General features: G+C 37.9%; 2 protein-coding genes across 3 annotated transcripts in view; one reads left to right on the top strand and one right to left on the bottom strand.

Moving 5' to 3' along the window:
• The window catches only part of Slc13a4 (solute carrier family 13 member 4), a 50,079-nt gene extending 42,882 nt beyond the window's left edge, over nucleotides 1-7,197 (top strand). The window contains exon 16 of one of the 2 annotated variants that reach the window (XM_021731105.3): nucleotides 3,804-7,197. In XM_021731105.3, coding sequence (XP_021586780.2) covers nucleotides 3,804-3,815 — 12 coding nt within the window. In that variant the 3' untranslated portion in view covers nucleotides 3,816-7,197. Of the gene's footprint in view, nucleotides 1-155 lie in introns of both variants that reach the window. The other variant, XM_078040579.1, reaches the window with a different exon arrangement.
• On the bottom strand, nucleotides 6,597-19,165 carry Stmp1 (short transmembrane mitochondrial protein 1). Its single transcript, XM_013361569.4, has 4 exons — nucleotides 19,109-19,165; nucleotides 17,938-18,180; nucleotides 7,977-8,030; nucleotides 6,597-7,120 (listed from the first exon to the last, which is right to left on the bottom strand). Exons 1-4 carry the CDS (start codon nucleotides 19,163-19,165, stop codon nucleotides 7,046-7,048), a joined length of 429 nt encoding a protein of 142 aa, XP_013217023.3. The 3' UTR covers nucleotides 6,597-7,045.
• Between the last annotated feature and the right edge of the window lie 1,148 nt (nucleotides 19,166-20,313).

The following is a 20,313-nucleotide window of genomic DNA, read 5'->3' as shown; positions in this document are numbered from 1 at the left end:
TTCTGGTCCTTCCACGGTCCTGTGCCACCCCATAATGCAACACTTGAGCATCCCAAGCAGTCAGTGAACAATCAGGGCCACCTGGGTGGAGCAAGGCTTAGCTGGGAACCCAGGAAGTGCTCACTTAGGGATCTGTGCTGGCTTGTGTCCTGCAGGTGAAAGCTGGCCTGGGAGTCAATGTCATTGGCCTGGTGATAGTGATGGTGGCCATCAACACCTGGGGCGTTAGCCTCTTCCACCTGGACACTTTTCCAGCCTGGGCGAAGGTCAATAACATCACCAATCAGGCCTAACACAAGTGGACAACCCGGCTCAGTTGAAGGAGTTGCGCTGAGCACAACCTGAACCACAGGCAAAGAAAATTACCAGGAGCATGCCCCAGAAACACACTGAAGGCAGCGGTGCCAGAAGATCCTGCCATCTAAATCTTGAAGTGCAGGGACCCTGCAATCACCACAGGCATGGGCTGGGCGGTTGATGTCTTCTTCCCTGGCTGCCTACCTGCCTTAGCATCACAGCTCAAGAAACCAAAAACTGATCTTTCTTCCTTGGGTCCAGTCTTTCCAATCTACTCTTCCTAAGACAGGAAAAAAAGAAAGCCTGTCTTAATTGCCCCTGAAGGGCGAAGCCTCTCAAACTGACTGGCCTCACTAGGTTTTGTTATTTGTAGTGCCTCCTTAGGAGTTGAAGGAGATATGCACATCGTTCTACCTATCCAGATGGTGAAAAGAGCAACTCTCTTTTGGGGGAACCTTACCCAGAACTTGAGCCATCTCAAGTTTTCTATCCTAAGTTCTCTTCACAAAAAAAAGCCTCTTTTTATTACTATCTTGATTCAGTTTTAAAAAATGGCTTCCATCTTTCCAATGGCTCCCCTTTGACACCAAATTCTGTAAAGAAATAGTGTTCCTCTTTAGAAGAAAAGCTGGTATTATTCACTTTATCAAAGGAGAAGGAAGTAGAAAAAAGACACATTGAATTAGCTTCTTTCTCCACTAACTGGAAATACCATTGCCTTGGCTACAGGTGGGGAGGGAGGGAAAACATTCAGACCTGTCTTGTTAGGGAGACCAAAACTATAATTAAGACCACATCACTTTTATTGGTATCATGCTGGCTTGCTTCTGGATTTAATGAGTAGTTCATTTCTGAGAAGACAAAGTATGTAAGTACAACCCAAAGGTCCAACATGCCAATCACTTCTTTCCTGTTGGTAAGCCCCCTGAGGGGAAGGAGATACCTGCATCTCTTGAATTCCCCTGGCAACTTCTATGATGTAGTAAGCTGTACCTGTTCAATAAATGCTCCCAATAAGATTCACTCTGCAAGGCAAGGCCTTATTCCTCCTGTAGATCAAGCAATTTTTTTCATGAGATGTCCTTGTTGCATGGCTGGATATAGCTCTCTATCCCTCCAAGTTTGTTGTCATTGAGTATTTCCAATTTCAACAGTCAGTTGCTTACTTAATACATCTTAAGGAAAAAATAGTCCCCCATAGTTTTGCACTGTAGTAATAATTTTAAGATACTGTCAATATCATGTGCAGTTTTCCCAAAATAATTTATCTATAAAATCACTTCTTTAGTTTATCAAGTGTCTGAGTTATAAAGTTGTTTTGTTTTTGTTTTGGATTTTTTTTTTTTTTTTTGTATGTGTGTGTGCCAGTTAACACACTCCAACCACAGAGGGGCTAGAACAAATCCCCTGTGGATTCAAAATGTGATTGGCCATGTCTAACTGGGAATGTTACTGCTTTTGTCCTGCTTATTAGCTTAGTGGATATCTGGCCAATTTTAAAAGTAAAGATCTCAGGGATCAAATGAAATGCCCATTGTTAGGTATGCTACAACTGGTTTGATCAAGTCAGCATCCCTCCAATCAATCTGCTTCAAAGGTCAGGGTGTTGTTACTATTGTCAAGGCAGCCAAATCATCATATTTCTCAACCCTACACAGACCCTATGCCAAGTCAGAAAACAAGACAAAGGCACAGAAAATCAGTAAGATTCCAGGAGTGTAAGTATAAAGAGAGAATAAGTTGACTCAGAACTAAGTATAAAGAGAATAAGATGACTTAGAACTTAAGTGGATTACTGGCCACTGTTCAGCACTGTTCAGCTACTTGGGACCCTGAGTCACTGCTAAAGGGGAAGCAGCGCCAATTTCCCACTGCAGCTGCAGCCAATGCTCCATTAGCAGAATGTATTCATCCCACTGGTTTAGAAAGCTCATTTGTTTCCATCTGTTCTACTGGCTGCTCTTAAGAACAGTACCATTTTTTCCTAAATCCAGATTCAAGTCAAATGAGATTGCCCATTCCAGTGACAGGAAATGGAAAATATAATTAATAACACCTAGGAGTTATTAATTATTAAGGTGCAGTGATTCATGACTGTAATCCCAGTGACTCAGAAGGCTAAGGCAGAAGGACTGAGTTCAAAGTCAGCCTCAGCAACTTACTGAGACCCTAAGCAACTTATAGAGACCCTGTCTCTAAATAAATTTTAAGGGCTGGGAATATGGCTCAGTGGTTAAGCACCCCTGGGTTCAATCTCCAGTACCAAAACAAAAACAGAAACAAAAAAACTCCTTGTCCTCCCATTGTTGGATAATTTTTAGCCCTTCTCAGTAGTCTTGTCTCTTCATATTATTTGATTTTTATCTTTTAATGTACATGGATGAAAAAGCTTTAGATGATCATCTTATACCAGGTAATTTTCCTGATGATGAAACTGAGAGTGAGGGCCACTTAGTTGCATCTTACTCTCAAGTCAATTACATATTAAATTTGCTCAGTCAAGGTTGTCTTTGAAATTCCTTTAAGTCACCAAAGTACATGGTATACAGTCTTACACTGGCATTTACATGTCACAAAGACTCATATTCCATCATGTTTCAATTTTTAAAAATTGCTACTTTTCCCTTCAATGTCAGAATAGATCCCTATTTTCTTTAGCTGAACATCAAATGAAGTATAGCTGCCCTCTGTATCCACAGGTTTTGCCTTAGTAGCTTCAATCATACTGGACTGAAAATATTTTTTAAAAATTGCATCAGTACTGAGCATGCAGACTTTGTTCCCTGTCATTATTTACATAGCATTTACATTGTATTGTTATAAGTAATCCCAAGTACACAGGAGGATGTTATGGGTTATATGAGGATATTATACCATTGCATATAAGGAACTTGAGCATCTGCAGATTTTGGTGTCCATGAGTGAGGAGGGGGGCTAGAACAAATCCCCTGTGTATACCAAATGAATATAGCTGGCCATTTGCATGTGGGGACTACATTGTTTGAAAAAATATTTCTATGAACATCCCACCATATTGCCAAGATGCTTAAACCATTAGAAGACAAAGGGAACTGAGACCCTGACTACACTGGTAGCTTACCCTGGGGCTGCCCTCACTGAAGGAATGCTGAGCACATCTCAACTGTTTACATGGCACCTTTCTTTTGTCCCAGTTCTGAACAACTGTACATGTATGACAGTGTGACTCCACTTTCACACAGTCCTATCACTGAGGCAGTGATTTTAGCAGGCCCAGGACCCAGGTTTTGCAACACTCCATCCTTGGTGGGCACTTTCCACAAAATCTCCCTTTTCTCAGTTCTCTTTTCTTATCCAGTGCCTTGTAGAACAAGCCACCCACCCATTAGGACTTTAGTACCTAACTGAATGTTGCAACCAAATTTAGGAAAAGTATAAGCTGAACATTTAAAATTTTAAGTGTCACATATTCCCTATAGGCAAGCCTCAAAATATTTTCCTTTTACTGCCCTGTTTCTTTCCATTAGGCAAGGCCCTAAAGTGGAGAAAAAGAATCCATTCATCTGCATAAGGAATGGCAATGCTACGTGCAAAACCCAGACTGGACGTTTCAGAAGTCTCATTTGCTCCAGTATAGTATACAGTGTTCCTTCAGGAGGAATAGCTCAGAAAAAGCACTTAAATATGGGAAACCTCAGCAGAAAAACAAACACCATTACAGTATCTAGGGCGTGAACTGCTCACTGGAAATGAAAACATTACACATATACATATGAACTAATATGTACAGACAACTAGGAAAGCCACACAGCTTCTCTGTAGTTATACAGATGAAAACTGAATTAGAAAAATAAAATTGCTTCTTTAACTGAGCAGATAACTGCCTAATTCTGTAAAATACCAAATAAAAAAAGTCTACAGATGTCAAGTAGTAAGTTCAACTCATAGAATTCTGCCCTTTTTTGACAATTTTATTTTTTTTTAATTTTTTTTAAAGAGAGTGAGAGAGGAGAGAGAGAGAGAATTTTTAATATTTATTTTTTAGTTATCGGTGGACACATTTTTGTTGGTATGTGGTGCTGAGGATCGAACCCGGGCCGCACGCATGCCAGGCAAGCGCGCTACCGCTTGAGCCACAGCCCCCTTTTTTTTGACAATTTTAAATGATTAATTTGGTTTTATTTTGCTGCCTTCGATTATGTTTTGTTTGGGAGGGTTACATTCTAAATCTTTCAAGTTTAATGTACTTATTAAGTTTCCAATATCAATCCTGAAGTTTTCTATTTCATAATGGTGGACCTTCATTCTTCAAGGCTGTAGTTAATTCTGATTATTCAAGATCAAATTGTGAGTGAGGCAGTATGATTAAGGTGGATACTGTGAACTTTCATCAATATCTAACACCACAGAATAACACCACATTCTGCATGTTCATGCACTGGTTCCAAAAGTGATTGCAGAAATACAAAAATATCCTGACCAAAAGCAACATATTTGGACTAATATCTACTATTTATTGGACAATTTGCAAAGCACACCATATACATTATTTATTTCTCATGAAAATCCTATGAGGTAGGTATTACATCCAAATCTTACAGATTAATGCAGAGTTTCAGAAAGAATAAGCCATTTGCCCACTTCGCACTACAAGGGAGAAGCCAAACCATAATTTGATCCTAATCTGTCTCACTGGAGGATGATCTTTACAGGGATAAAATTTATCATCATGTATGTTTTCAAAGAAAATCAGAATCACTTTATTTGGAATCACATATAGGGTTGGTGTCATCACTAAAACAAGTTGTCTCTAAGTAATCCTTCCAGTGTTTTCATTCTGCTAAAATGCCTTCAGAAAGGCATTACTGACAAAGCTACCCAACAAGCCCTCTGAAACAAAAAATGAAATGGGTATTTACCTCTATAAGTGCAAATATAGTTTTAGGACTTATATCTTACAGCTATACCCTGCAGAGGTATACATAATAACATTGGGTTTTATGTTATCATTGTAATAGAAAAGAATAATTTAAACAATCTTTAGTAACAGATTAATTATGGTTCATCCATTCAATAGAATTGTATACAGCCAAAAAAGAAGTAAGGCTTCTTGTTCCTTATATGCTGATACAGAATGAGCTCCATTAAGAAAAACAATTATGTATAGTTTGTTACCATTTGCATATAGACATGTTTAGGAAAAGACTCTTCCTCAAAAGTAAACTGGGAATGTGTAACAGTGACTGCCCAAGGAAGAAGAGCTAAAAATAAAGAGGATAGGGATGAGACAGGTCCTGTGTTTACATGAAATCACTTCTGTATCTTCACCCATTGGAAAAGTTACCTACTAAAATATTATTAATTAAAAAAAATTCAAATTATTTATGGGGCACCTATAATCCCAGCTACTTGAGAAGTTGAGGCAGGAGGATCACAAATCCAAGGCCAGCCTGGGCAAATTAGCAAGACCCTGTCTCAAAATAAAAGCTGGACATGGTGATGCATATCTGTATTCCTAATGATTTGGAAGGTTGAAAAGGAGGGTCTTAAGTTAAAGGTAGGCCTCAGCTATTTAGCAAAATCTGTCTTAAATTAAAAGGGCTGGGATATAGCTCAGTGGAAAGTGCTTCTGGATTCAATCTTCAGTATCACATACAAAAAAAAAAAGAAAAAGAAAAAGAAAAGAAAGAATTAAAAAAGGGCTGGAGATATACTGGTAATGTGTTGGCCCTGCATGTGTGAAATCCTGTGTTTGATCTCTAGTACTAGAAAAAAAAAAAAAAAAAAAAAAAGACTGGCCAGGCATATTGATGTACCTGTTCTCCCAGCATTCAGGAGGCTGAGATGGGGAGATTGTTTGAGCCCTAGAGTTCAAGACTAGCCTAGGCAACAAGACTTCAATTAAAAAAAAAAAAAAAAATTATATGTGGAACTACATTTTTCTTAGGAGAAGCACTATGAAGTTATAATGTAAATATATCTTTTAATGTAAAAAGTCTTAGCATTTCCTTTATCAACAATTTCACACTTACCCATGATAAAATGTCAAATGTACCTGTAATCCCAAGAATGATTCTTTTCAGGAAAAAGAGTCAGATGAAATACATCATTAAGGAAAAACATGCAGGCTAAATAGACTGTGAATGCCATTAGAACAAAAACCATTGCTTTTCATATTTTTTAATTCCCCATTTACTGATAAGAGTCTTAGAATAGAGTGTCTCAGTTCATGAATAGCAAATTGATTTATTAGTTGAATTATCAACTATGGAGCTGCCTGACAACAGTAAAAATAAATGGATAATTCAATAGAAACTGAATTCTAGATATTATTAATTTTAATTACTTTGAAACAACAAAATTTAATAACAAATGTTTAACAAGCACCCATTATAACTGCAAAACTATGAAATTAGCATTATTTGTATCTGATCAGCTATTCAAAAAACTCACTAATTTTTCTTTCGACAAAAGGTAGTAGAAATCCCAAACAACAGGGGAGAAGCGACTTTGCTAAACTAGCACCATAATTCCAGTCAGCTGGAAGGAAGGGGGGGGGGGGAAGAGGCAAGGCTGTTGGACACATAAAGGGTAGTTCTTAACTTATGGCCCCACTTTTGCTCTGAGGCAATACTGGATCTATCAAAGAAGAAAATTGCTGTGGCTGGAGATGAAAAGATGAAAACAAAAGCTTTGGGATCAGATGGTACAGGAGGCCCCTCAGGGGCAGCAGAATCAGAGTATCCAGAACGTAGGGCTGGAGTGGGCATCAGGAACTAGGGGGTTTCTTCTTGGCTTCCAAATCCTTTTTAATCTCTTCAAGTTTTTTAGCCAAGTTTGGTATCTTTAAAAAGAAAAATGGTTATTGTAAGGATTATTGTATCTACCTAATAAATAATCTTTTACTTCTCTTTCTCCAAAGATGGTTTTATAAGTTTTTATTTTCCTATGAAGGAGATCTGCTCAACAGCAGTATTTCTTAGCCTCATAACTACATACAAAAAAATAGCAGAGGTTGTAAGTTAATGTTCTCTCTGAAAGCCAGACCCTGATTCTCTTTTTGAACACACACTTAGTCCCCTCAATCTGATGCCAAGTAAAAGTTGTATATGTAAATAATAAATGTGATAGAAAGCAGTAAAGCCCCTGTCTAGAAAGCCAGATGACTCAAATGAAGGTTGACAAAGGGAAAAACTTTACTACAAAACAAATCAAAAGTTAATATCTTTCTTTCGCTTGTCTTTTTAAAATGCCTCTGGCTTTCAACTTACCCATCTATAAAGCAAGGCTAATATGACTTCCCACTTCACCAAACTCTGTCCTTAAACATGTTACACTGCCTTGTTCCATCTCCAAAATTTTCAGTCATCTCTATTACTGGGTTAGGACTGAAAAGATTATCCAATCAATTTTTAAATTCTCACCTATCACATGATTTTCCATAGAACAAATTAATAATACTTGGGCTAGGGAGAACTACTTAGGATCATCCCGAGACCACCTAAACTGATGGGATTTTGCCCTCTTGTGGTATAGTGGAGGACAGATGTTTCTGTAAATTTAAAAAAAAAAAAAACAGTAGAAAAGCTTTCTATAAAATTCAGGACTTTCTCCTCAGACTTAAGATTTCATTTACCCAAAAGTGTACACTTTACCTCAACAAAGAAAAGACACTATGAAACATGAAGACAGCCACTTACGTCATAGTTCTGAGCCAGATACATTCCAACCACGTTGCCAAAAGTAAATCCAAGCTGAAAAAACAGAACAGGAAGAGTTACACTGCATACCGAATCCTGTGCCAACTGAGACCAAACCACAATACACAGACAAGATCCTCCTCAGGAGCTCAGGACAGGTAAAGAAGCTTGATGTCTAGCTTAGGATTGTTTAGCATGAGATGCACATTTTTCTTCTATAAAATAAACACAGATGTAACTTCCCTCAAAATGTTAAAGAGCATATGAAAGAAAGAATGGTAGCACTGAATAAATCTACTCTAAATTCTCTTTGTCCCCTCACAAATCCCATAAATACCAGAATATAAACTCTAGAAGCCCAAGCAGATTTTGTTGTTGAATGCTGCAATTTTTCAGTTGTGGATACTGCTATTCCTCTCTACATCAAATAAAAATTATTCAGTTGAATCACAGGATCTTAGAGAATGAAGGGACTCTCACATTTCAATCTCTTCATATTTCAAAAGAGGAAGTTAAGGTCCAGAGAGTAAAGTAACTTATCCAGGGTCATTCATAAGGAGCACAGGACATTAGCACTCAAAACTACATAAGCGGGCTGAGGATGTTGCTCAAGCGGCAACGTGCTCGCCTGGCATGCGCGGGGCGCTAGGTTCGATCCTCAACACCACATAAAAATAGATAGTGTTCACTTAAAACTAACTAAATAAATATTTTTTAAAAAAATTCTCTCTCTCTCTCAAAAAAAAAATACATAAGCACTCAAAAGGTACAATATGTAATGACTAGGAAACTTTGACACACCACTGAGCTTATCAGCACCCTGCCATGGTGAAGACTGATGGGCAGAACACTTAGGCTAAGTGGGCAACAGGGGTCCAACTCAGTGCCGAGAAAAACAGTCACAATTTTTGGAGAACTATAAACGTTTATCCCCTTGGGTAACTATCTTCCTTAACAAAAGCTGTTTCATGAAAATCTAGAGTATTCTCTATATGCCAAAAGGGTCAAAGTTCATTAACTTCAAAAAAAATTTTTTGTGGTGTTGGGGAATGAATCCAGGGCCTTGTGCATGCAAGGCAAGCACTCTATCAACTGAGCTCCTTAGCTTCAAATTTTAATAATTGTTTTTTTCTCCTAGTAATTAAGAACCTCCATCTAAAGCTTAATTTCTAATTTCATAAATTCAAACTGGCATCCATTTTTTCATCATTTTGTTTAATCAATGTTGCTTTTGTCCAATCACAATAGAGAGGATAAAACAGAAAACCGAAGTGTGGCACTTAATGTATTGTCAGTCATATGTGGTATGGTCTAACCTTATCTTCAAACTGGAAGTGCATACAGAGAAACAGAATACAGCTGGGTCTTTACTATGCATAAGCATTCCCTGAGAGATGAGATCACAGAAAGAAGTGAAATGCTTCCTTTCCAAGCTCTTCAGTAAATATGTTACTATCATACCCTCTCTGCAAGGATTTTGAGATTTTAGAAATTTGAAAAAATATCTGTTTCTCAAAAACACACCAGAAACATAAACAGTAGACCCACAGAGGCCCAGGGAAGGAGTAGTGAGATGAGGGAAATGGTATAGGGGATGAATGGGTAGAAAGAAGATGCTGGAGCTAACAGCCCAGGAAGAGGAGTGGAGACCAGCTCAGAGTAATGAACAATAGAGGAAAGACATTTTCCAGCTCTGCAATTAGAAAAGTATACTTGGAATCAGTGAAGCCCCACAATCCACCAATCACAATTCTAAAACTTAAAATCCTATCTAAACTAATTTTCATTACATCTTATTTGGCAGCAAAATCACATCTGACTTAAAACAGATATATGACTATTTATAGTCTTTATCACATTTTAGTGTGAATAATTTTTTTGCTATAGAAATAGAAATCTTTATAAGATCCGCCCTTAACCCCACTGAAAAATATGTTTAACAGCAAAATTTTTTAGTGAATTTGCTTACAAACTGCTATCCCAGACCCTTCTAAGTTGTTGAAGTATCAAGTTATAAAGGCCATTTTCATTACAATATGTAGCTTATTATTCTTCTATAATCAAAAAGTAACCTAATTTCCCAAATATATCTGGCCCCCCAAATTTTAAGAGATTACAGATTCCTATATACTAAAATTAATTTCATAGTCAACCCTGCAAAAGGTTTACTTTGTCTCTAAGAAAATTTATATGATACACAGGAAGAAATACTACATAATGGCAGTTATATAACAACAGTAAGCACAGGATCTTGAATGGTACAGATGCTCCAACAACTAAAACAAGGTCTGCATTAAGAGGGAAAAATAATGATATAGTTAAGAAACCACCTGAAAGGAAAGGATGTATTATAAGTTGTGTCTTTAATAAGGCTCTAAATATGCTGAGGAAGTGTTAAAATTTAAATTGGCCAAAGAACTGGAAGGGTTACTGACAATGGAGAAGCAAGACACAAGATGGGAATAAGGATATGACTAGAATAAAAGAAAAAGGCCTAGCTGGGTGCAGTGGCGCACGCCTGTAATCCCAGCGCCTGAGGAGGCTGAGGCAAGAGGATCAGGTTCAAAGCCAGCCTCAGCAACAGCAAGGCAGTAAGCAACTCAGTGAGACCCTGTCTCTAAATAAGATACAAAATAGGGCTGGGGATGTGGCCAGTGGTTTAGTGCCCTTGAATTCAATCCCTGGCACCCTCTGCTCCCTGAAAAAGAAAAAGGCCTGATTAGAAAAAAGGAATTGAGTAAGGAATGGAGAACAATATGCATGTAGAGCTCAGCAGGGCTAGTTGACAGACCTTAAAAAACAAGCAAAGGAGTTTCATTCCCATAATATGGTAGCCAATGACTATCCTCCACCAGCAGAAATGGGATGAAAACCCAGCTTTGGAAGCATTCACCTCAAAAAAAGCTAAGTACAGATTAATGTGGTAACATGAGAAAACAAGCAAACATGAATGAAGAATCCAGAAACAAACATTTATATTCATGGTCAAGTAATTTGCAACAGGGTATTAAGGCAATCAATGAGAAAATAATAGTCTTTTCAAGAAATGATGCTGAGACAACAGAATAAAAGTGGATCCCTACTTCACATCATACATAAAAATTAACTCAAAGACCTAATAATATAAGAGCTAAAACTATAAAACGGGAAAAAAAAATGAAGTAAACTTTCACGATTTGGGGCTAGGCAATGGTTTTCTTAGTTATGATACCAAAAGCATAGAATGACAAAAGAAAAAAAAGACACATTAGGCTTCATCAAAATTAAAAATATTTATGTTTCAAAGATTATCATTAAGAAAGAAAAAAGACAGGCTGGGGTATAGTTCAATGGTAAAGGGCTTGCCCAGCATGCTTAAGGTCCTGGGTTTGATCCCCAGCATTGCAAAATACATAAACAAATAATAAAATAGATAAATGATTGGCTTTGAACATCAGAAAGAAAGAAAGGAAGGAAAGAGAAAACCCACAAAATAAGACAAAATACTGGCAAATCATATATCTGGGATACTTGTATTAAGACAGCAGAATAAAATAGATATTATTATTGCTGTATGTATATACGTGACTGCATGACCAATGTGATTCGGCAACCTGTACAGTCAGAAAAATGAGAAATTATACCCCATCTGATATGTCAAGATCATTGTACTGTCATATGTAACTAATTAAAACAAATGAAAAATAAATAAATTTTTAAAAAAGGATAAAGAACTCTTACAATCAAATGGTAAAAATGACAAATAACTCAATTTAAAAATAGGCAATAGTTTTGAAAGGACTTCTCCAAAGAAAATACAAAAGGACAATAAGCACATAAAAGGATGCTCAACTTCAATTACCACTGAGGGAATGCAAATCAAAACTATTGTGAGACACCAAGTCACACTCACTAGAATGGCTGTAGTCAAAAAAAAAAAAAAGAACAAATGTTGCTGAGCATGTGGAGAAATTGGAACTTTTAAAAAGTGCTGTTGTGGGCTGGGGATGTGGCTCAAGTGGTAGCGCGCTCGCCTGGCATGCTTGCGGCCCGGGTTCGATCCTCAGCACCATATACCAACAAAGATGTTGTGTCCGCCGAAAACTAAAAAAAATAAACAAATATTTAAAATAAAAATTAAAAATAAAAAAAATAAAAAGTGCTGTTGGGGATGTAAAACGATACAGTGACACTGGAAAACAGGCTAACAGTTCCTCAAAAAGCTCAGCAGACAGTTAACATATATACCGCAATTCCATTTAAGAGCATATGTCTTGAGGTTAGGGCTGTGGCTCAGTGGTGGAGTACCTCACACTGGGTTCAATTCTCAGCACATATAAGAATAAATAAATAAAATAAAGGTGCTGTGTTCATCTACAACTAAAATAAATAAATAGAGTGTATACCTAAGAGTCTTAAGTGAAACATACACACACAAAAAAACTTGTGTATTCCTAGCAAGATTATTAATAGCCAAAAGGTAGAAAAAACTTAAAATGTACACAAACAAGTGAAGTGACTAAAAAAATGTGGTATATCCATAGGATGTAATATTATTTAGCCATGAAAAGGAATGGAGCACTGATTCTGCCATGGTATAGATAAATCATGAAAACACTGTGAAAGGCAAACCAAAAAAAAAAAACCCCACATATTGTATGATTCCATTTAAAGGACATATCCAGAATAGACAATTTCACAGAGACAGAAAATAAATTGGTGTTTGCCCAGGGTTGGGGGGAGAGGGAAATGAGAAATGAATATTAGTATGTACGGGGTTTCTTTCTGAGGTTATGAGACATTAGGTATAAAATGAGATAGTGTTGATGTGTGTAGTCTGTGAACATATAAAAAAAACACTGAATTTGCCAGGCATGGAGACAGTGGCACGCTCCTGTAATCCCAAGTGACTGGGAGGCTGAAGCGGGAGGAACCCAAGTTTCTAGGCCAGCCATAGCAACTTAAAGAGACTCTGTCTCAAAAAAACAGAATGGGGATTAGAGAATGTGGCTCAGCAATAAAGCTCCCTGGATTCAATCCCTGATACAAAAATAAGCAAACAAACAAAACACTATGTATCTTAAATGGATGAATTGGATCTCAAAGCTGAAAAAGTTATTAAAATTTGGTAAAATGACGTCAGTCACTGGGATGAACCTAAAGAAATCAAAGACAATTTTGAGGCTTCCAGAATGGACAAATGTTTAAAAAGAATGGAAATGTCAGAAATGAAAAAGGGAGATAAACTGAATGAAAAAGTCAGATAATTGGCTCCGTATGAACACTCCATGAAAAATGTTTTCAGCCATTTGTTGTTGTTGTTGTTTGGACATACAGGAGCAGATCAGTCACAATACTTGACCTATTAACGTAAAAAAAGCACAAACTCTTAAAAGAACAAAGCCAAATCCAAAGTAAACTGACTCTTGCTCAATTCCTTCCCCAATCAAAAAGCTGTTAGCAAATAAAGCTACAATATGTTTTTGGAGTAGGCTCCTGGCAATAACTTACAGTGGCTGACAATAGCCCAAAGTATCTGACAAGTCTGAACTATGACTCATCAATTACATTTTCAAAAGTGACACACCATTTAAGAAATCTAAAAATAATCTCATTTTACTTAGCAAATATAGCTACAACTAGCATTCAAAAGGGTACCTAAAAATGATTCATGGCCCAAGGTAAGAAAGTCTACACTAAGAAGAAAAACAAAACAAAATTAAACATTACTAATAAAGTTGGTAATTTTATTTCTCAATTTCAGACTCAGCTAGAGAACCAGTCAAAAGACTTCTACATTCTATGGAGGCACAAAAACAAGTCACCATATTTTTGTGCCTTAGTTTTTAAACCTGATGTGGAGAACATTTTCAAATGAGTTTAACAATACTTCAAGTAATAATAAAACTCATTCTGTACATTAAAATGAAAATCTAAGGACATAATCTATATCCCTTCGATTATTGCCACAGAGAAGCACATTTTTAAGAGTAACTACGTTTTATATTCAATAATTCTGCTTAGAGAATAAAAAAAAAGGAATAAGGGGATAAAAACTGTTAAATCTTTAATTGAAGCAGTAAATTAAATAGAGACATTCATGAAAAACCAGTAACACTCTGGAAAAAGGTGTACCATGTAGAACTGGTTTGACTGTTCTCAAAGAAGCTGAAGCAAATATTCAATTGTATTATGACTGAGAGTAGTAATGAGGCAAAGGACAAAGACCTACAATTAAATACAGCTGTCCCAAAATCCACAGGGGTCTGGTTCCTGGACCCCCTCAACTACCAAATATGCAAATGCTCAAGACCCTCTATAAAATGGTATGGTAACCTATACACATTCTCCTGTATACTTTAAATCATCTCCAGATTACTTAGAAGTCCTAACACAATATAAAAGGCTATATTTTTAGATAGTCATTTTGCTGTTATTATTTAGGAATAATGTTAAGGAAAAAATTTACATGTTCAATATAAATGCAATTTTTTTTTCAAATATTTCTGATCCACAGTTGAATCTGCAGAAGCAGCGACTAATCTGGAGAGCCAATTTTAAACAAAATCAATCACGAAGTATTGACCAAGTGCCTTGTACATACCCTTCCTAGGGCCTTTAGTAGCTGAGATTAACCATCAGCATATTAGCTAAAATGTAGAGCCTAAAATAACCCTTCCAATTCAAAATATAATACATTCTATATCAGCTAGCTAGTCAGAGTGCAATGAAAACTACCCACTCTGCAAAAGTAGTAGGGGGAACAGAGAGAACTTTTCCTAAATAAGCAACGAGACTAAATGGCTCAAAAAAATTTTTTTATTGACAGCTTATTACATGCAAGGTAACATTCTAATTCTTTTTTTTTCCATGAGTTAACTCTTATTGCACCAGTAAATTAAATAGAGACATTCATGAGAAACCAGTATCACTCTGGAAAAGGGTGTACCAGGTAGAACTGCTATAACCTTACAAAGCAGATATTAGCATTGTCCAGTTTCATGTTGGGAACACTGAGGCAGAGAGCAATTAAAGAACTTGCCCAAGATTATATAGCAGGAAAGTAATATGAAGCATGAAGAAGCCAGGTGCCATGGTACATACCTGGAATTCCAGCTGCTAGGGAGGCCAAGGCAGGAGGATCACAAGTTCAAAACTAGTCTCAGCAACTCAGTGAGTCCCTAAGCAACTTAGTGAGACACTGTCTCAAAATTAAAAATAAAAAGAACTGGGGATGTGGCTCAGTGTCTAAGTGCCCCTGGGTTCAATATCCAGTACCAAACAACACCACCACCCCCAAGAATGAAGAAAAGAAATAAATCAAAGACTATGTCAACATTTCAAATATGGAAGATAAATTTGAGAGCAGGAGAATAGAAAAAGAAATTAGGTGGGATAGGAATTGGAAGGAAGAGATAATGGGTCTGGACATGTGGAGTCTGAGAGGCAGAAGTGAAAAGGTCAGCTGATTTGGTGAAGTCTAAGAGGCAGACATGAAAAGGTCAGCTGATTTGATATCAGGAAACTGGATGGACTCAAGGTAGTTTTGGAAACTGTCTGCAAACAGGTGAGATGTGATGGCATGAAAAGAAACCCATTCCCTATAAGTGAGTCTATAGAGGATAGAGGAAGGTCAAGGACTAAGCCTTGAACAACACATAGTAACCAAGAGCAGGGAAAAGCAGCCAGTAAAAACAGGAGAAATAAGAGCAGTTTCCCAAACTGGTGCAAGCAGATATGATACCTCAGCCCTGGGAAGAGCCAGCACCCAGAGATGGTCAAGGTCACTCTGTGGGTTTTTCCATGAAAAAAATAATTTTTGCATGTTATAACATGAAAGAATATTGAAAAGTACCAAGATACGGGATCCAAAAGCCAACGAAGATCAAAGATGAGGTGATCTGAGTTGAAAGTGCTGCTGCCCCAAAGCAGAAAAACAAATGACAACAGTAACAGTACCACAGTGGCATGCACAGAGCCACAGCAGTGACACCAATTAGGCTTTCCCTTAGAACAGCTTCCTTAAAATAATTTAGCTAAACTAGGAACAACTTGTAAATATAGGAATTATGGACAAATACTTTAAGGAGAAAGGAATATATAAGCAACACAAGTGCACTGGAACTTCACTAAGTATTTACTATATTAACTTATTTTTAATCCTCATAACAAAACTATGATGAGGAAACAGAAGCATAGAAAATTTAAATAACCCACCCAAACTCCCACAGCTTGAGAATGATAAGAGGCAGAATTCAAACCCAAGCAGTCTGATTCTGGAGTCCAATCTCTTAAACACTAGGACATGACAGCCATGTTTTACAGTTGAAATGACTGAAAACAAAGAGAAAGACTTGCCCAAGTTAACAAAGTTAGTAAATCATGTAAAAGAGGAGGACTCAGTGTGAAAAGCAATGCTATCCACCGTTTTCAACAAAAGCAACAGGTAGGAGAGAGGCCAGGAGGCAACAGAGTCTAGTTACTTAAGAGCTAGGAATTCAATCAATGGCTTCAGCATCTCTCCTTCAATGCTGAGAATTTTGAATTCTCAAATCAGAATCCATGTTTATACACAGCAGAAATAAACTCAATTCTGCTGCAAAAGCACTTAAAAAGTTAATTGTAACTGGCCAATGACCTCTCAGTTTATCAATGAGGAACTGATGTGGTGGGACAATCAATTATGTCATCATAGACTTAGAGGCTGATACTGCTTTTAACTAAGTGCTTCCTACAAGCAGCTGCTAATTACTCCTAACTCCTAAGCTAACACTTAAGACACTATAGAAACTCCCACAGGCAAAGGAGCGGCCCTGTTTAGCAGTTTAGATCTAGGATTCTCTCTTGGTTAACTGGACTTAATAAACAATCGCTATCTTTCCAAAGTACTATTTGAGAAATCAACTCATTCCCAGAGCAGCAGGGTTTCCACTGATCATCTAAAAGATACAGAATATCTGCCTCATTAGAAGTAGAGGTTGAGTTGGGCATAATGGCAACCACACCTGTAATTCCAGCTACACGGGATGCTGAAGCAGAGAGATGGCAAATTCCAGCTCAGCCAGGCGACTTAGCAAGACCTTGTCTTAAAAAAAAAAAAAAAAAAAAAAGGGCTGGGGATGTAGCTCAATAGTAGATCACCCTTGAGTTTAATCACCAAAATTATGATGTTAATGATGATAAAATAAGAGTGAGGACTGGGGATATAGCTCAGTTGGTAGAGGGCTTGCCTCGCATGCACAAGGCCCTTGGTTCAATCCCCAGCACTACATAACAACAAGAACAACAACAACAATAATAATAAAATAAAAGGTTGAAAGCATCAAGTATGGACGCACAACAGTTTGGTCAAAAACTTTCACTTGGAACTTTGGCAAGTCCTCCTGGAACCGACCTGCACCGGCCTTTGCCAGAAAATGCATTTTTAACTCAAATAGCAGCCATGAGAAATAATCTGCTTACTCATGGTTGTACTCATACCCTCACCTCGCCTAAAATAAAAACGGATTCTGGGAAAAATTACTTGTACAACAGTGTCTGACTCACTTCTCAAAGTCAGAAACTTATAAAAAGGTCGGGTGAGGCTGCCGAAGGCTCTCATTGACCTCGTGAGGTGGCGGCCAACCATCAAGCTCTAAGTCAGGATGGGGCCTGGGCCTTTGTCGGGGGACAGGACCACATAAGTGGGGACGACTACAAAAAGTCACTAAGGACGTCTAATGACAAAGCCTGCAAGGGAGGATTACACAATGAGCGCCCTGAACTCCCCTAAGTTTTAAGACCTGGGATGCCTGCAGATGAACGCTGGCAAAGGATCTGGGGAGAGGCAGGAAAAAAACCCCACAGGCCTCCCCGAGAGGCGACCACAGGCACGGGGCCGCGGGGACGGTCCCGCGCCCAAAGCTCAAGGGCCACCGCTGGCGCGGCAGGATCCCGAGGAGACCCTGAGCTGCGGGTCCCGCTCCTCGGCAGCTCCACTCACCAGGAACTGGAGCATGCTGTCGGCCGAGAACACAAGGAGGGACAGAAGGGCGGCTACAGTTCCACGGGCCGGTCCGAGCCTGCCTGCCCGGGCGCGAAGGCGGAACCGACCGTCTGCTTCCGGGCCACGCCACGCCCCCGGAAGCGTCTCGAGGCGCCCCCTAGCGGAGCATCTCAGGCTCGCCGCCAGAACAGGACCACTTTGAACTTCCGCTTCTGTAAACTTGCCCAGATGCCCAGCTATCTGGGTTCATCCAAGCACACCAAAGATTCTGATCACAGCCAGGTTTAGGGCACCGTGGCTCACAAGACGGGATAAAGAAGCGCGTCCCATCCCTGGATGCGCAGCTCAATGGCCTGGGAGCCCTTCCCAACATTTACCCAAACCTCACGTGGATTCTGAGGTACTAGGGAGGAATTTTCAAAAGCTCCACTAGTGCAACCTACCTGAGGACTCCTGATCGAGGTTAAGTGCTTGAGTGTTAAGATGGAGACATATGGGTGCTAGCACAGCAATGAGTCCAATCCCTGATTTCTTTGCAATATCTGGCAGCCAAGGGCAACTAACACTTCTAAAGTTCAGTTTCCGCCTGTATAAATGCAATTCACATCAGCTACCTGGTAGAACTGAGATCAGAAAGGGGGTCAATATAGACAAAAATACCCCCTAAAACACACACACACACACACACACACACACACAGTGAACCCACCCTTCTCTGCTCTCAGTACTCCAAATCAACCTAATCTACTATATTAAGTAGAACTGATTATAAATAATAAAAACCTCAAAGTCATATAAGCTTGAACAAAACAGGAATGCATTATATAGATCTGATGGACAACAATGCAGTATTAGGAATTTAAATATTTTCTCTACATTTCTGTTTTTCTCCATACATGTGACTCATTGCTTCTTTCTGACAAACTAACAGAAGAAAAATCTTTATGATCTCAGATTGAAGGAAAAAATAATTTAAAATGAAAACAGTAATGTACACTATAAAATCAGTCAATAGACTGAAAGCAAATATCTGCAAAGAAAACTGAAAAAATTAAAGCCATTCTCGATGTATAATCACTCCCTTCACAGAAAATGGGGTGGAGGAAGCATATTAGGGAAAAAAATGGCGAATAATACACAAATATGCAAATCAGTTGAGATACTTAACTGTTTTACACTCATCAGATTCGTTAAAATTAAATGTACAACTGGAAGTATTATCCATGGTGTAGTCACACAGATAGGGGTACAATAAGGCAACCACCAAGAAAAAAAATTATGTCTGATGAAAGGAAAGCTCTTAACCTTTAATGCAGGATTTTCACTTCTAATTATATACTCTGTATAAATCTTCTTTTTAAAAAATATATATTTTTTAGTTATAGGTGGACACAGTAATCTTCCTATCCCTATATAAGCCTTAAGAGTCTGTCTCAACCAGAGAGACACATATGATAGTCATTGTAGTTTGCAAAATTTTAGAAACCTAAATGTCTGCAAATCCACTGTTAGTACAAGGCATAAAGTAGTGTACTTGTACAATAAAATACTGTAACTATTCAATAATCATAATAAACAAACGAGAAATTATCAAAAACAATGTTGAATGAAAAAAATTGCAAATTACTCCACACAGTATTGACACACATAAAAACATTACCAACTTGCAAAACAATACTATTTAATGCCTATGAATATACCCATATGGAGTGGAAGTGTAAAACATATGGGTAGGATTAACGATGAGTTGTTTTTTTTTTTTGAGAGAGAGATAATTTTTTAATATTTATTCTTTAGTTTTTCGGTGGACACAACATCGTTATTTGTATGTAGTGTTGAGAATCGAACCCAGCGCTGCGTGCATGCCAAGTGAGCGCACTACCACTTGAGCCACATCCCCAGCCCCAACAATGAGTTCTTGAGAGGGAAGTAGGACAGTGGGATCAGGGATTTCACAGGGGCTTCAATGATATCTACCATATTTCTTTTCACAAAAAACAAAGACCTGAGGAAAAATAAATTGGGTGTATGACATAAGCCTAAGTATCTTGATGCTTATTATATTGATTATATTATTTATATGATTGAACCTAATTTTTAAATACTTGAATTAAAACAATTGTTAAGTTTTCAAAGTTATCACCCACAGATTACTTATTACAACGGGAAAGAAATAACCTGTATAATGGAGATGTGTGTTAAACACCATCTTGACCAAGAGATCAGACTTAATATCATGAGTCTGTTATGAATTTTCTGATATCCTTTTTTTTTTTTTTTTTTTTTGCTAAGGCTGGCTTTGAACTCACGATCTTCCTGCTTCAGCCTCCTGAGCCACTGGGATTACAGGCATGCACAGGGCTCTGATATGAT

Source organism: Ictidomys tridecemlineatus, chromosome 2 (genome assembly GCF_052094955.1).
Source record: "Ictidomys tridecemlineatus isolate mIctTri1 chromosome 2, mIctTri1.hap1, whole genome shotgun sequence".
Taxonomy (NCBI): Eukaryota; Metazoa; Chordata; class Mammalia; order Rodentia; family Sciuridae; genus Ictidomys; species Ictidomys tridecemlineatus.
Note: the sequence above shows the minus strand (reverse complement) of the source record. Positions and strands in the feature narration are given on the sequence as shown.